Source organism: Balaenoptera borealis, assembly GCF_965194805.1.
Source record: "Balaenoptera borealis genome assembly, chromosome: 5".
NCBI lineage: Eukaryota > Metazoa > Chordata > Mammalia > Artiodactyla > Balaenopteridae > Balaenoptera > Balaenoptera borealis.
Window position 1 is genome coordinate 124,005,369 of NC_138862.1, and position 18,186 is coordinate 124,023,554.

Genomic DNA, 18,186 nt, shown 5'->3' on the forward strand with positions numbered 1-18,186 from the left:
GGTTGGGAATCTGCCTGCCAATGCAGGGGACACGGGTTCGAGCCCTGGTCCAGGAAGATCCCACATGCCGTGGAGCAACTAAGTCCGTGCGCCACAACTACTGAGCCTGTGCTCTAGAGCCCACGAGCCACAACTACTGAGCCCGCATGCCACAACTACTGAAGCCCACGCGCCTACAGCCTGTGCTCTGCAACAAGAGAAACTACCGCAATGAGAAACCCACTCAGCGCAACAAAGAGTAGCCCCTGCTCACCGCAACAAGAGAAAGCCCGCATGCAGCAACGAAGACCCAACGCAGCCAAAAACAATAAATAAAATAAAATAAATTTATAAAAAAAATAAAAATAAAAAATAAATAAGCTACAAGGATAAATTGTACAGCACAGGGAATATAGCCAATATTTTATAATAACTATACATGGAGTATATAATATTTAACAATTGTGAATCACTGTGTTGCACACCTGAAACTGAGGTAATATTATAAATCAATCATACCTCAAAAAAAACTGATATACATGATAATGATATAAATCTAGTATTCTTCTTGAAAAATAAGCAATTTATGAAAATTCTCATGTAACACATTCTGAATAGGCCCAATATTAATGACTGTAACCTTTACACATACTGAGTAGATGACAGACAACAATGATTAAAATCAGTGGCAACTTCACAAGGCACTAATTAAAATAAAACATTACTAAATGTTTGCATTCTAGATTTGAATAAATGAATTTCTACTTTTGAAAGCATACATGAAACACTATAGCAAAACTAAGAATCTCCTCTAAGGGAAGCCGTACTCTCTGCTTACTTCACTTAACGACCACGAAGTAGCAGATGTGCACGGGGTGAGAGAAACACATGGACGAGCGACACAGGCAAGACAGCAAAGCATAAAGCGATGACCACCCACAAAAAGGGCAAGTTCTAACGATCCAGATGAACAATATTTAAAAAGAAGAGGAGAGGGGCTTCCATGGTGGCACAGTGGTTAAGAATCCGCCTGCCAACGCAGGGGACATGGGTTCGAGCCCTGGTCAGGGAAGACCCCACGTCGTGGAGCAACTAAGCCCACGTGCCACAAGCACGGCGCGCCTAGAGCCCGTGCTCCCCAACAAGCGAAGCTGCTGCAATGAGAAGCCCGTGCACTGCAAGGAAGAGTAGCGCCAGCTCGAACGAAGACCCAATGCAGCCAAAAATAAATAAATAAATAAATTTATTAAAAAAAAAATAATAAAGAACAGGAGATAACAAGGCTAAGGGAAACTGTAGAAGCCATTTTTCAATCACTATTCAAACACCATCCTACGTCTGTACGCCTTAATTTAAAAAAAGTTAAGTCTAAAAAGAATCTAAAAAGGAGTGGATATAAGTGTATGTATAACTGATTCACTTTGCTGTACACCTGAAACTAACACAACATTGTAAATCAACTATACTCCAATAAAAATGAAAAACAAATAAATAAAAACAGAATACATGCTAAAAAAAGGTCTAAAATAACATTTTATATAGGAGAAAAAAATAGTCACTTTGATATAAGTACTTTCGTACATTAATTACTTTTAACCTATTTTTCCTTAATAATTCATACAAACACAGAGATGTTCCCCAAAATGTAAATTAAAGGTTTTCTTTAATTAATTAATTAATTAATTAATTTAGTTTTGGCTGTGTTGTGTCTTCGTTGCTGCGCACAGGCTTTCTCTAGTTGTGGCGAGCAGGGGCTACTCTTCATTGCGGTGCGTGGGCTTCTCATTGCGGTGACTTCTCTTGTTGCAGAGCATGGGCAGCACTCAGGCTCAGTAGTTGCAGCACGTACGCGCGGGCTTCAGTAGCTGTGGTGCACGGGCTTACCTGCTCCGCGGCATGTGGGATCTTCCCGGACCAGGGATTGAACCCATGTCCCCGGCGCTGGCAGGTGGATTCTTAACTACTGTGCCACCAGGGAAGTCCTGGGTTACAGTTTATTGAGCACTTCAGTGTACATTTTCAGCCAGATACCACACTCAGTTTATATTTACCTCATTTAGGCCTAAAACCCTTAAGTGTGTAGGATCAGTTATAGAGAGGGAAACTGAGGCTCAGAGTTATGGTCACATGCTCAATTAATTGTTCTACGGGTGTGTGCCTAAGCCATCACGTTGGCAGACTTTTACTTAAAATTAACATTTAGAAATTGTGAAATAATAAAATGCATATCTGAACAATGATGAGATAACTTTTACAGTGAAGCTACATATCATGGTTTTCTAAGTATACGAATGGTATCATATTGGAAACCATGAGCAACTAGGTCCAAGAGTCTATTAGCAGTCACTAAGTTCCACTGAAAACAAAATAAAGGTTTAAAACTAATGTATTTTGGTTCTTCTGTATAGTCATCACCTGTAAATAACTTGAAGAACACATACCAAATGTTCTAAGCAGTGATTAACTCTGGGTAGCATTTACCAAATGTTTTCCTTCTGCATTTTTCTAAATTTTCTTAAATGAACATGATTCATTTTTGTAAGAAAATTAAAAAAAACACTAATGACATAAATATGAGTATTACATCTTTTGCAGGAACCATCCTTTAAAATTAAAGGCCACCTCTAAAAGCATGTTCTGTCATCAGTGTTTTAGTGTTTCTAGGACTCTTAACTTGTATGAAAGCAATTAAGGGACTGCCCCAGTGGCACAGTGGATACGACTCCGTGCTCCCGATGCAGGGCGCCAGGGTTTGATTCCTGGTCAGGGAACTAGATCCCACATGCGTGCCTCAACTAAGAGTTCGCATGCCACAACTAAGGAGCCCACGTGCTGCAACTAAGGGGCTGGCGAGCTGCAACTAAGAAGCCCACCTGCCGCAAGTAAGACCAGGCCCAACCAAATAAATAAATAAAAAAACAAGACCAAAAAAATCCTTAAAAATAAATAAATAAGTAAAAGCAGATCCAAGTTAAGAATACAAGACAAAATAAAAGACAAACGTATTATATAAAAGGTAAGTCAACTAAAGAATTTACACTAAGAACACTTGATTATAGACGAATCTACTGGAAAACAGCAATAGGGTGATAAGCAGTAAATGTTGCCATCTGTTCAGAGCCACACCTCGAAGACTTATGGATTCCACCTGATTACTCCTTTGTGACTAGCCTACGAGTAAAATGCAGTTTTACAAAGATTTCCGCCAATTTTGTGTGTTGTTTCTAAAAACAAAAATATTCCACAACTAAATAAACAAAACAAAAACCCCATCTATTATTTGGATTATTTTATGTACTTTCCACACAACTTTTCAAAGCAAAAGGGACAGCAAATTGAAATCTGAGTCATTAGACCAGATGTTCCCCCAACTATTCTAGAATAGTTCCCCCAACTATTCTAGAAGCAAAAGATACGTAACAGATAACAAGGAGAAAAATCCATTTATAATCCTAAGTGAAGAGTTAACATGGAGTAGTTTATACTGGCCAAAGGCTTACAGAAGTGAAACCTTAGGAAACCAGTGGAAGGCTTTTGCCCTTGTGGGTGGGGGGATGGGCGTGGGGGTGGGGTGTGTGTGTGTGTGTGTGTGTGTGTGTGTGTGTGTGTGTGTGTGTGTGTGTGTGTGTTTTCTCTTCTTGATGGTGCTGGCTCCACAGACCCACCGTTCCAAGTTCATCTACACTGTCTGCTCACACGCAGAGGCAAAAGTTCCTGCACACAGGACACTGTCATAAAATCAGCACTTCCACCTGGCTGAAGGCTCACACCCAGCCTCGGGAACCTTCTACTGGAAAGAATTGCAAGCAAGGGGGATCACAGAGTTACACAATACATTTCTTAAATCTGTCTTGTAGGTGTAATGTTTTCTCCTGTTTTGAGATGACAGTAGAAGCTCACTAGATTTTTAGAAGGATTTGTATACCAAGAAAAACTCAGCTTAGATGCAGCATCTGGTTTTAAGTGAGATTCTGATTTTTTATCCAAGTTTCCTGCTGAGCTGACTATGGCATAAGGAGATAAACTGAGTTGCCTATGGTCACACATGCATACTTCAACCCGGATGAGAAAACCACAAACTTCCCAGCTTTTCATTCTATTCTAAATCGTGAATAAATACTCAAAATAAATCAATAGGATATTCTAGAGCAGGAGTTCTCAGAGTGTGGGTCCCAGACCAGCAGCATCACCATCACCTGGACACTTTAGTTAAAAACGCAAATTTTGCAGCCTCACCCCAGACCTACTGAGTCAGAAACTGCAGAACTGGGACCTAAGAAACCCTCCAAGTGATTCTGATGCATGATCAGATTTGAGAACCACCCAGCAAGAAGTTTCTGCCCAAATAAGAAATCCATTCATCGTTAAAAGGGATTACAGTTTTCTTTGGCAAACAACTTTAGAAGTGATTTCAATGTAACATTTCAAGTAAGACACTTCTGACATATTAACTGGAGCTGGAATGCTAATATTTTACACAATGATAAAATTAAATTTAGAACTTAACAGTTTCTCCTGAGAACTCTTACCCATCATTTACATATTTGTCTTAGTTGAACTTTGCAGCATGGAGAGAAAACAAAAGAAATTATGAAAGGAAAACAGCACAGCGCTCTGGAAAAAATAAAGTAGGGATGAGAGAGCAAAATAATGCCTCTACCTTAAGGAAAATGTACCATGTTGCATTAAATCTCAGATGCCACTGATGTACACCAATTTATGTACTATTAAGAAAGAAAAAATCTTATACACTATTAAGACACTATCTGTTATAAGGCCAACCCCAATTTTGGTGTCATCAAGCTAGAAAAAAGAAAATGAATCTTAAAATCAGTGAAATACGGTATATGTAAATATAAAGGCAAAGTATGTGAAATCAAATGCACATGGAAAATAAGTCTTTTTGAATTATCATTAGCAAACAGAGAAGGGCTACCCCCAAAGGTTGGTGGAGTTTTATTCTTCTAAGAATGGCACTACAATGGACTTTAAAAATGTGACAGGGAAGAAAAAAATGACTAAATTCATTAGATTTTTAAAGTATTTTTAAGATACACTAAAGCTTTAACAGAAATTGGGTTATTTTCTGAATACTAACCTTCAAAATACATTCTATCCTTGGTTCTCCTTGAGGCTTTAATCCAATTATCTAAGGTAAAGAAACGTTGATTAATTGAAACATCACAACTGTATACAACAGAACCTCTTCCTTCGTTGCTGGGGACACAGGGGCGGGAGGGTTGAGATGGACACTAACGCTGCATTAAAACCCTGTTACCTCTGCCTTTTACTTTAATTTTATTTTAGAGGATTAGAACAGACTTTTCAATATAATAATCTTACCAATTATCTATCTTATTATAGCACTGGGGCAATTTAGAAAATAAATCAGTTATCAAAGAATTGACAAAAACACAGCATTGCACTTTGCTACCCTAAAACAAGAAATAAATAGAAACCTTTACATTTCATTATTTATATGAACACATCATTAATGCAAATAAGAATGGCAAAGGCAAAATATAATAACTGTTCTTCATGGAAATATATTAGGTCACAACCCTACCATGTTTCTGTAAGGCTTCCACAGAGCCCTGCTGTATTTCACATCTATCTGTTCTACAAAACACATACACTTAATGAATCCCATTTTGAGGACTCTCACAGCACCATTCAGTTCTATGTAATGAGGCTTTCATTTATGTGGTTGATATAACTAACTCTGTATGAATGATAACATATTTATACATATATTTTGTGAGAGGATTTTTTTGCCTTTTGAATTATATGCGTTTTAATTTATATTTTATAATTTTATAATTTATATACATTTTAATGTGAATGCCTGTAAAATGTAAGTACTCCTCCTGAAAAATAAGTATTGTTGCAACCGAAATAATAATTTCGAGAGCAATAACTATCGGTGCCCTCGCAATGATTTTGGAACAAACTACACTGGGATTAAGTGCCCTGCTACACCCTTATGCAACATCTCACTGCCGATCCCCGTGCGCCTGATGATGCCTTCCTATCATGCCTGCAAAGCTCTGCTCTATCAGCAAGTATAATCTCACATCCTCATCATTCAGAGGACATACTGACAAAGAAAATAAACTCAGAAGGTTGGTCCTGTGGGAGAAGGAACTGGAATTTCTTCTCTTGGCTTTATACTGGGAACAGATTTTCCATCAACCTAGGTGTTGTGAAGATACTCCTAGGAGGCAGGGATTGCAAAAGGCATCCCTGTTGGAGAGAATGGATTTAATTCATCTTACAAGCCAGATCACCTGGTTTCACATTACAGTTGGCCCTCCCTATCCAGGGGGGGTTCCACATCTGCGGATTCAACCAATCGCAGATCAAAAACATTTGGGGGAAAAAACTCCAGAAACTTCCAAAAAGCAAAATTCGAATTTGCTGTGTGCTGACAACTTTTTACACAGCACTTACACTGAATTAGGTATAAGTACTCTAGAGATGCTTCTGCGTACACAGGAGGATGTGCGCAGGTTATATGCAAATACTACGCCATTTTATATACGGGACTTGAGCACCCCCAGATTTTGGTGTCCTCAGGGGTCCTAGAATCAATTCCCCACAGATACCGAGGGATAAACTATCTGGATTTCTTGTGTGGATTGTGAAAACTCATTTCTACTTTATTTAACAGTATGTGGTATGTATGAGCTCCCTAGCATTTCTGAGGAAAGTAGGGGTCCCCTTGAAATAGTTGTTCAGATTGCTCCCACTTCCTGGCCTACCCATTTTGCCTTCAGTTTCACCTCCACTTTGTTAACCTTAGTGCTTAAGTGTTGCTAAAACATCCCATTAAATGTTTATTGAGCGCCTACTATGTGCCAGGCAATGTTTCAGAATGATTTCCAGAGTGCTATGGGATAATCAGAAACTGTCGCTGACCATGGGGACAGGGGAAGGAGAGGCTGGAGGAAAGCCAGTCTGGGCGCTTAAGGGTCTAGCTGGCTCTCCCTACAGGGAAACTCCTTATTTAGCAGTACCAACTTCAGAAGACTCAAGTTTTACTTTTATTAGGGATGGTAACTTTTGTGACATGTAAACTCAAGACCTTGAGAGGCCTGCAGCTGTTTAGGAGATTGCCTTTTCTCTGCGTAAATGACCAGGAATGACCTTGTTCTTCAAGGGAGACCATACAGGCCTCAACAGGTTAACTGTATCAGAACACAACTCTGCAGTACCATTTATAGAGCAGCAAGGCACAGGGTTTGGAGATCACTTCATTATGCAAGGAAAGCATCTTCCTTTTGCACAATGACTCCACAACACTGTTACTTAGATGTAGAGAACATTAGCTTCTTGGTTTGCTAATGGCTATACAATTCAGGCACCTTCTCTGGACAACATGGCAAAATGCTGCTGGGTTCATTTTAATGCAAATTTATCTCTATTTCTACTATTTAATTACATAGACATATACTATAAAGCTATGCTTTGCTACTAAATATTCAGAAAAAGTTAAATAAGCCAAAACTTTTTAAGTTTGCCGTGGGATTTTAAATTACATTGCCACACAGGACGCAAAGGTGAGCACAGCACATTAACACAACCATGCTGTGGGCACGATCCCCAGAATACCTGATCCCTGAAGCTCTGATCTACGCTTAAGTGCATGTAGCTCGTTCCAAAGGAGAAAAACTGAAGTTGTGTTACTCCCTAATTTACAACTAATTTATGAACCAACTGTTTTTTTCTGTATTAATTTTCCAAAGGTCAGTATCACTGTTAGCTTTTTACACAAGCTACCACCAAGTGAGAGAGCACTGAATAAATAGTTGTCAGCTTCTTAATAGAAGAGATTTGGAAAAAGCAGCAGCAGCAATAAATTATGTACATACTCTGTTCATTTTCACAAGAATACAAGGGCTTCCTGTGGAGTAGCCAAACTCGGGATCATTCACACCACTGCATGCTTCAAGTAAGACAAGAGGAAACTGACATGAAGTATATTCTGGACCCTTCTGCTCACGAAACACTCCACTGGGACAATTTGTGAGATTCTTCTGTTCTTCTAAGCCATATGCTAAAAAGGAAACAGCCAAAAAGGACCTTAAACACAACCAGAAATGTATCATCCTTTGGACAACATTCTTCAAAGACAAAAACAGCAATGCCATTTACTGGAAAATTTTAGGGAAAGAATGTTAAGTCTGTTCCTTTAAAGTCTAACTGCTATCTAGCGCTTTGCAGTTTATTTCATTCCAATACAAACTGGGTGACAGACGGATCTCTTTTGTCACCATTAGGTGGCACCAGCCATGGCTACAGCATTATCTGAATGCCTTCGATGCTCTTGGCCCAAAAGATACAATGGAGAGGACATAAAAACGCATTACCTCTGCCCTTATGGAGGTAATTTACAGTGTAGTGGGTAAGACAGGTGTTGAGGATAAAATCATAAATGAAGGGCCTAAAGAAAGGGGTACATGTGAGTTAATGTTAGCTTACAAAAGGGTGTTTTCAGCAGAGATGGAGGTAACGAGACAGATCCAAAGGGGATGAAGGAGTAAAATGGTTACCACTTGGAGACAGGGAAGGAAGGACAGGGGGACAATTCAACGATGTTTCGAATGTTTGCTGTGCACTTGGCACAGTGTTAGACAAAAGGGGCATAACGGGGAGCCAGTGGGCTGTGGGCCCGGCCCTCAGTGAGCGCAGGCTACTGCAGGCACTCGCTGATAAACACGGTGCCACAATGCCTCAGTGAGAACTGTTGGTGTGTGGGTATAACTGGTACCAAAAAAAGGCCAACCTAAAATGAATTCAACCAAAAACGGAACCAAAATTTCAAAGTACTCACATTTACTTATTTAACTTTATTTATTCATTTAAATTTATTTAAATTTGTTCGTTTGCATGCTTGCCATGCCGAGAGGCTTGTGGGATCTTAGTTTCCGGGCCAGGGATTGAACCCAGGCCCTGGCAGGGAAAGTGCTAAACCACTGGACCACCAGGGAAGTCCCAAAGTAAACACATTTAAAAGGAAGTATGGATCTTTCCCTTTAAAAAAAAAAAAAAGTCAAAAATTTTGGTTTCAACTTTTATTTATCAAAAATTAGGATATCATGGGAACTATGTACCCATTAAATAGCCAAGAATGACTCAGGTATTGGGGAGGGGGGATAGGAGTAAACTTTTACAACAAAAACAGTACCATTGACATCCGTCACTCCTTTTTGACTTTTGTGGCACAATCATGAATGTCATTCGGCAGAAAATATTCAAGGCCTACATCAGTTTCCTCCAAGGGCTTCTCCTGCATATACTCTGTTGGTACAGTTCATCAGGGACCATTTTTGTATGATGCCAACTTCCACTTCTACACAAAACCGCTCTAAGTCAAGGAGTTGGATGATAAATGGTCAGAATATGAAGACCCCTGCCTAGCGCATGATGGGAACAGAGAAAGGTCACCATTCCCAGAGAGAGCACAGAACCCCACATTCCTGAGGAAAGCCTAAAGTAAGATAGAAAAAGGTGTAGGTAAACAGGGGGGGAAAGACCTGAAAGAGATAACTTGAACAATATAAGATTTTAAATTCTAATTAGTATTCAAGGGGGAAAAAAAAAATAAAACAACCCAGAGCAGATAATGTATCTTTTAACAAGAGACTGTATCTTTTAAACACCAGAAAGGCATTCCTAAGAGCAACAATGACAATTCAAAGTTTAAAAAAAGGGAGGGGGGAGGGCATGCTGAACTTTAAAGATCTAAAAGTAAATCCCCAGTATAATAAAGCAAAAGTAGAAAATGAGAGAAAAACAAGAGATCCAAAACCCAACAACTAACAGAATAGCTCTAGAAAGAGAACCAGAAAACTGAGGTGAGGAAATTTTCAATAATAGTTTCCTCCACTGGAGAATCTAACTCTTCATCCTGAAAGACCCCATCAAGTTTCCAGCAAAGTGATATTTTAGAGACTGACACCAACACTTGGAAATTTTAGAACCCTAAGGAAGTACATTTAAAAACAAAAACAAAAAACCAACACTGTTGAGCAGAAAAAGGCAAATACAAAGGAACTAAAACTCTATACACAGCTAAACTACGAACAATAAAAGCAGAATTATGTCATTTTCAGAAATGAAAGGACTAAAAACCTACATTCCATGTATCTTAAAAATTTTTTTTTAATTTAAATACAAATTGAGATATAATTCACATATAACATTAGTTTCAGGTGTACAACACAATGAATGCTTGAATATTTGTACACAGTGTGAAATGATCACCACGGCAAGTCTAGTTAACATCTTGTCCCTATGTATAGTTACAAATCTTTTTCTTGTGATGAGGACTTTTAAGATCTACTCTCTTAGGAATGTCCCAATACGCAATACAGTAGTGTTAACTATCATCACCATGCAGTACATTACATCCCCAGGGCTTATTTATTTCTAACTGGAAGTGTGTACCTTTTGACCTTCCTTCACCACTTCAGCCCTGCCCCCTGCTGCCTCTGGCAACAACCAATCTATCTGTCCTCTGCATCTATGAGCTTGGTTTTCTTATTTGTTTTGTTTCTTAGATTCCACATATAAGTGAGATCATTTGGTATTTGTCTTTGTTTATTTCACTTAGCATCATGCCCTTAAGGTCCATCCATGTTGCTGCAAATAGGAAGATTTCATTCTTTTTTATGGCTAAGTAGTATAGTGGTATACATACAATGGAAGAGTATTCATGTATCTTTCCTTACAAAGTTATTTGAGAATATACTCCATCAAAACTAGGGAATAGGGGCTTCCCTGGTGGCGTAGTGGTTGAGAATCTGCCAGCCAATGCAGGGGACACGGGTTCGAGCCCTGGTCTGGGAAGATCCCACATGACGCAGAGCAACTAAGCCCGTGAGCCACAACTACTGAGCCTGCGCGTCTGGAGCCTGTGCTCCGCAACAAGAGAGGCCGCGACAGTGAGAGGCCCGCGCACCGCGATGAAGAGTGGCCCCCGCTCGCCGCAACTAGAGAAAGCCCTCGCACAGAAATGAAGACCCAACACAGCCATAAATAAATAAATAAATAAATTTATAAAAAAACAAAAACAAAAACTAGGGAATAAATAAAGAAAAAGAAGGCAGGAGCCAAGAAACAGTGAATCCAATCCGAAAGGGATCAAACGAACTCCCCAAATGACAGCTGGGTAGTAGAAGCCCTAAACAGAAACCAGTACAGACTGCAGCAGAGGGGAAGGACTCTAGGGAGGAGTTCTCCAGAAAAAAAGGGATGTAAGAGAACATCTCAAACGACAGTATACAAATAAGGGAGTTAGACGAGAGTCTCTACAGATGGTAGAATATGACGTAAAGACAAGTATAAGAAGGCAACCAATAATGAAAATAAAATAGTAATTCAATTACTTTTGAATTGAGATTAGGGGAAGGTCTGAGGCATGTGAGCTAAATCCTCATCTAACATGGCAGGAAGTAAAGACAATGTATAAAAGTGATAAATCAAGAGCCAACAGATTGTATTTAAAGATACAGAAGAAAAATCCCGTAAGAAAAAGTTCAAAAGCATGAAGTTATTTCCTGTTGGAAATGTATCCAGAATCAGACGATTTCTCACAGCCTCACTGCTCCCGACCTTGCCAAGCCACTATCTCCACTCATCTAGGTGACTGCAATGGCCTCCGAACCAGCTTCCCTGATTCCCCTCTACAGTCTAGTCTCAAAAAACAGCCTGAGTGATCCTTTAAAAATCTGAGTGAGATGATGTTAATTCTCTGCTTAAGAACCTCCATCTTGGTCACTGTGAAAGTCAAAGAACTGAACAACAGCCTCTAAGGCCTACACAATCTGGTCCTCCTTTAACTCCCTGACCTCAATCTCCTACTACTCTCTCCCCACTTACTCCATCCAGCCCCTCTGACTTCCTTGATGAACCCTGAACACACTGGACATTGTGAGCCTCAGGGCCTTTGCACCTACTGCTGGGTAGTTCCATGGCTACTTCCCTCATCCTTAGATCTTTCCTCAAACATTCCCTTTCAATGAGGTCTTCCCAGACCACTCTGCTTAAAATTGCAGCCCTCTCAACTCTCCCTATTTCCCTTCTCTGCTTATTTTCCTCCACAGCAGTTACCGTCTAACACACCACTAGATTATAAAAACTCCACAAACACAGAAATTTTCTGTTTGTTCACTGATGGAAATTAGAAGAGTGCTTGACACAAAAAAGACCCTCAAAAAGAAGTATTTGTTGAATAAAGGAACAGGACTGCAGCTAGAACAGAGTATGGCAGGGAACTACTGTTCTACTTATAAGCCTTTCTTTACTATTTGGTTTTGAAACCATGGATTATACTCTCACAAAAACATCTCTATTTAAATAATAAATATATATTCAACTTTCAAGGGAAAGAGATTTAGGAAGGTAGGTAGTAGAAGACGCAGGATCGAAAGGTTTTTGATTTAAGATAGGAGGGAGTTGAGGATTTCTACATGTTGACAGAAAGGATCCAACAGAGAGGCTAAACATATATGAGAAGGATTAGTAATTAGCATAATGCTTGAGGCAGTGAGAGGGGATGAGATGCAAAACGTGACCGGGACAGGTGGACTTAGATAAGAGGAAGGGCAGCCCCCCTTGTCAGAGCAGGAGGAAAATCACAGACAAAAAGGCTGCAACTGAAGGCTGGTTTTACTGGTAACGAGGAAACTGGGGGAGTTTCCACCTGAGTACTTCTAGTTTCTCTTGAAGTAGGAAACCAGGTTATATGAAGAAAGTGAGTTATAGGGGAAAAGGTAAGGAGCTAGAGTTTTGAGGAGAGGCTGGAAATAATCCCTTCAGAGAATTACCCAGGGAAATTCAGCAGGATTGCCAGGCAGTAGATGGGATCCTTTTGAGGGAGGTGATCAAGTATTCACAGTGCTAATTAGTCTACAGAGGGCAGGCTCAAAGGAAGAGCTCCATCCGGGAATTACAGGGCTTCATCTAGGGGCATTACACGGCTTCATCTACTTGCAAGTTTTATGACAAACAGACTAAGAGGCGAGGGATTTTAGAGTACTGGCTTGAGTGAAAATGAAATGAAAGACTATGGAATTGACAAGCTTGACCAGAAGGGAAGCTGAGCGGGGAGAGGCTGGGATAAAATAAAAGGGTCAGTGAACTGGAAGTCCCAGTGAGGGAGACAAAGAGCGAGGGCAAGTTAAGCAAACGAGAAGGTTGTGTAGGAGCCCCATCAGCGACCTTGGCAATGGAGTCCTGCACATGCTAAGAAGCAACTGCAGGAGAGCGTGGCTGAGGAAGAGCTGCGGCAACCGCGAACCCAGAGGCCATGGCGCTTGATGGCTATTCGTGTGACTGTTAATAACACGGAGTCAGGGCAGACAAAACGGAAGAGAAAACTGGGCCAGGACGGCTATTAGAAAGCACTGCAAACCAGTAGCTCTGAAAAACTCACAACCGATACACAAACTTTTTTTTCTTTTAATGACGAACACCATTCCTCGTCCCCACGCCGCAAGCACTACACTGGATCCAAAGATCCAGATCCTTACGGGCATCATTTTATAATACAGTTTTGCTCCATTAGTCACATGCTATTTGTTTTGTGCAGATATAAATGTTATGCTTCAATGAACTTACTCATGTACTTATTAAAGGGTAGATAAAAAAAATCAAATCAACTGCCCATTAGGGTTAGGCCCCTATGCTTTCCGTAAGTCAGAATACGGACTAATCATAAATTCATCATGAATAATCGTAAATTCTACTTGCTAAGTACTCTCAATTGACTGTGTTTCACAGAAAGAAAGAAAAAGGCAAGACAAACTCTAATAATAATGTTTCTAAAAGTCATCATAATTTGGTCCTAGTTTCTGCAATAACTAAAATCTTTAACTTACTCTAAAAAAAACATACTTACACTTTAGAAATTTCTTAAGGTCATTAATGTACCCTCTATAGGACTCTGGATTAGACACGCTGAATGAAAAATCCAATGCCGTCACCGGTTTTGGAAAAACCATAAGCCCTATAGAGATAAAAGAAAAGGGGGGAAATTAATTACAGCAAATTCCCTTCTCTCCTTCCTTCTCCTTCCTCTTATCTCTAAAAAGGAAGATCTCAGTAAACTATGTGGAAATTGTGTTCACGGGTAGGTTGAAATTATCAAGAACCTCCCACTTCTATCTGACTATGAAGAGACATCTAAAATGAAAAAGTTCCACGTCTTCAAAATCACGTCGGACATTACCAATTAGAAACCTCCTCTAAATCTTAGTTAGAATTGCTCTGTTCCTTAATTTAAAAGATGCAAGTTTTACTTTGTACTTTCTACATTCATTTTCTATTAAATATTTTTAGGTTTTGCCAATTTGCCATTAATATACGGAGAAAATTTTAGCAAATCAAAGTCTAAGCACTTTTGTCATTCAAATTACAACTGTATGAAAACATTCGTAAAGAAAGCTTACCTTATCAATGAAAGAGGCCTATACAATTTTAACTCTACAGTTAAATATTCTTCCTTCAATAATGAACACTGCTCGATAACTAAAATGTGGTTTTCTCATACTGAATTGACATATAACCACCAACAATTTCATATTAGCAATCAACACCCATGTATATAGAATATGTTTACATGAGTTTATTAACAGAAAATGTAAGCCTATGTATCTGTAACAATCAGGCGTCCAACTTTAAGCTTTCCTTGATTTAAAAGCATTAGATCAAAAGTGTGTGTGTACGTGTATAAATGAGTCACTGTGCTGTACAGCAGAGGTTAGCACAGCACTGTAAATCAACTCTACTTCATAAAAAAATTTTGTTTAATTTAAAAGCATTAGATCTACATTCAGCCTTGCACAAAGACTTAAACAAAAAAATCCTAAAATTCTCACTAGTTTCTAAACATTCCCCATATATCAAAGTTATTATAGATAAGCCTTGCATTGAATCTGAAAATAAATAATAAGGTTGTTTTAGTTTTCATTAAAATTGCTTTTGCTGCTCTCCATGTACTGCAACTGCTGAAGCCCACGTGCTGCAACTACTGAGCCCGCGCACCTAGAGCCCGTGCTCCACAACGAGAAGCCAACATAATGAGAAGCCCGCGCACCACAATGAAGAGCAGCCCCTGCTCACTGCAACTAGAGAAAGCCCGTGCGCAGCAATGAAGACCCAATGCAGCAAACAAACAAAAAAAAAATTGCTGCTCATAAACATCTAATTCGTTTTAGATCAAACCCAGTTTCTTTCAAATCCTAAATACTTGCCTTTGTTGATCTGCATGGTTCTTGAGTTAAACTACAATAGATCCGATGCTACTCAACTATGATGAAACACTCAATGTTCCCAAATGGCAGAGCAAATCTCATTCCATATACAGCACAAAAGAGCCCCAATTAGATTCCCCATTCACCTACTACCTCAACATACCAGATCACTTGGATTTGGATGATCTCATATGCCTATTTTTCCTTACCCCTCCACCAACTACAAAATCAATAGTAACCTTCTGATTTTTTAATAAAAATGTTCAATGTAGAAATAAAGCCTGACCATCCAGTATATGAAATGACCATCTGTGTATGTCTGAAATTGTATGTTTTCATTTTTAAGGTTTTACAGGAGGAACAAGACATAATATACTGTAAGTGAAAAAGTAACAGAATCAAGGCAGCTTATACATAACTGTATAAAAACACCCAACTTTAAGAAAAACCCAACTTTTAATAAAACATCCAGTTTGAAAGAAATTTTAAAGAAAAATATGAAAATGTCTATGCTTTATAAAAAAAAAAGATTACATTCCTTTAACATGACTTATTTCTATGGGAAGTTTTAAATGACTCAATTTACAAAAACTCTGCAGACCAGAATGTCTAAAACTGAATTTCTGATACAAGTTACTTCTTAGATCTTGCTGAGCAATGCTCCTGGAGCCTTAGTTCATTTAACAGCCTGTTTGAAACTCTTAAGTAAAAAAAAACACAGCAGGAGTGTGCCGTACGGCTGCATTTTTGACGCAGTACACCTACGTCCTCCAAATAAAGTCTTAGCTTACCCCAAACCATGAACATCAATAGAATGTGAAAACTACAGTAACTCTTACATCTTTACAATTTAAACCATCGGAGCATGAATATGTGTGTATGCATGTGTGTGCATCTATAGGGGTGTGCATGGATGGTACGTGTTTATGTTATATGCATGTATATGTTAATACACATACCAATTTCAAACTAGCATTTATTTTACCAGGTGCAAATACATTATTGAAATGATGCCATTTAAAAATAAACTTAATAAGGTCATTGTTAAAAAAAAAAAAACAAAAAAAACCTTAGAAAATACAAGTAGAAATAAAATTTAATTACCCATAATTCCTTTATGAAGAGAAAATCATATTTAACAAACTAATATACATTCATCTAATATTATATTGATATATAATATGAATAAGTGTGCATATATATTTGTTTATTTGAACTAATATTTAGTTTTTAAGTACTATAATACACTTGGTGAATGATTTTAAGGAACTCAGTTTAAAACTATATACTTAAAAAAGTATATTGAACACATTTTACTGCTTATATTATTCATGCAATTATAAACGGTTTAATATTTCTGAAATAGATCAGCTTATGTTCAATAGTAACAGTCACATAACTTAAGGCAGCAAGAGAAATAATTATCTTAGAATTCATCTAGGTAGAAAGAAAACAGGGCTACGATGAGAGATGAGGAAAAAATTAGCATGGCGCTGGTCTCAGATACATGGTCAAACAGACCAAAAGAGTTATTCATGATATTTAGATAAATATTAGCTGCAAACAAAGGAAAAGCCATTAGAACAAATTTTCTAAGAAAACTGGTTGGGGAAACTGGTTCAATCTCGCTGCTGATATAGCTGAGAAGTCCATGCAGTGGGCAAGGATCTAGGCTAGGGTTCCTCAGCCGTGGCCCTAACGACATTCTGGACTGGATGAGTCTTTGTTGTGGGAGGTTGTCCCATGCACCGTAGAGATGTTTAGCAGCACCCCTGTCCTCTACTCACAGCAGCACGTCTGCAGTTGTGACAACCAAAAATGTCTCCAGACACTGCTGAATGGCCTTGGGGGGCAAATCACGGCTGGAAGAGAACCACTGCTGCAGACAGAAACCTCCTGCTGCAGACTCCCACCTTCCCTGGCCTGCGTGCCCACTCTGCCTGCTGCCCAAATCACGCTCCTCCATGGAGAGCCGTCCCTTTGCTACCATCTCTGGAAGTTGTTCATATTTCTGGGAATTAGATACACTGGAGTTCTGCACATTATTGTTATTTACTTCTATAAAAATTGCCAGCACCTTGAGGACAAGGGCCGTGTGCACCAACGAAAGCGGAGCTAGCATTCAAAGACCAACTGTTTGAAAAGAATAAAATCAGGAGGGAGAAAATGTGACTTAAACAAGTGCTCCAGTTAAGATTTTCTTCCGTACGAAAGTACATTCTCCAGTATCCTAGAGGAAATTTTTTTCCCTAAGACAATCAATAGAGAATAATTCAACATATTAAGAGTATACCCATTTTATTCTCTATTGACTTCTTACCATTTCCATACTAAGCAATTAAAAACATGAAGCATATATTTTATAAGACCAATGCTCTAACCCACACCAGAGCTGAAACATATACTTTATAAGTAAATTACTCAGAGCAAAGTGAAACTACTACACAATATTCATAAACACCATTCATAACTATAACTATATTCATCAATCTGGCTTCACTTTAACTCTCAATATTCACTTCCGCTTACTCTTGGCAAAAGACTCAAGATTTATCAGCCAGGTTTTTGTATCACTGTGTAAATATTAAAGGTTTTTATATCAGTATGTAAATATTAAAGGTCTTTATATCACTATGTAAATATTAAAGGTCTTTATATCACTATGTAAATATTAAACAACAAACAAAATCAAAACTTTCACATTATCTAACCCTGAAGTTTAACATCTTCTACCGGCTATATAATACAGACTTACGGAGAAGATAAAGTATAACCCAATTTTGTTAGAAGCCATGCTAATCACAACATAATTAATTACCTGGACTAGGAATCTGGTCACGATATTTTGGAACCTCATCGTTCAGAGTCTGAAGCATAGCCCACATCGTGAATGAAAAGAGTGCTGCCAGGAACCCATAAAAGACTAGGTAGAAGAGCAAGATCAAACCTG

General features: G+C 38.7%; 1 protein-coding gene across 2 annotated transcripts in view; it reads right to left on the reverse strand.

Moving 5' to 3' along the window:
* ATP1B3 (ATPase Na+/K+ transporting subunit beta 3) overlaps nt 1–18,186 on the reverse strand; it is a 41,826-nt gene that overhangs the window by 4,010 nt on the left and 19,630 nt on the right. Inside the window, exons 2-5 of one of the 2 annotated variants that reach the window (XM_082393785.1) lie at nt 18,055–18,183; nt 13,883–13,990; nt 7,851–8,035; nt 5,078–5,128 (exon numbers count right to left, since the gene is read on the reverse strand). In XM_082393785.1, the coding sequence (XP_082249911.1) occupies nt 5,078–5,128; nt 7,851–8,035; nt 13,883–13,990; nt 18,055–18,183 (473 nt within the window). The remainder of the gene's footprint in view (nt 1–5,077; nt 5,129–7,850; nt 8,036–13,882; nt 13,991–18,054; nt 18,184–18,186) is intronic. The other variant, XM_082393786.1, reaches the window with a different exon arrangement.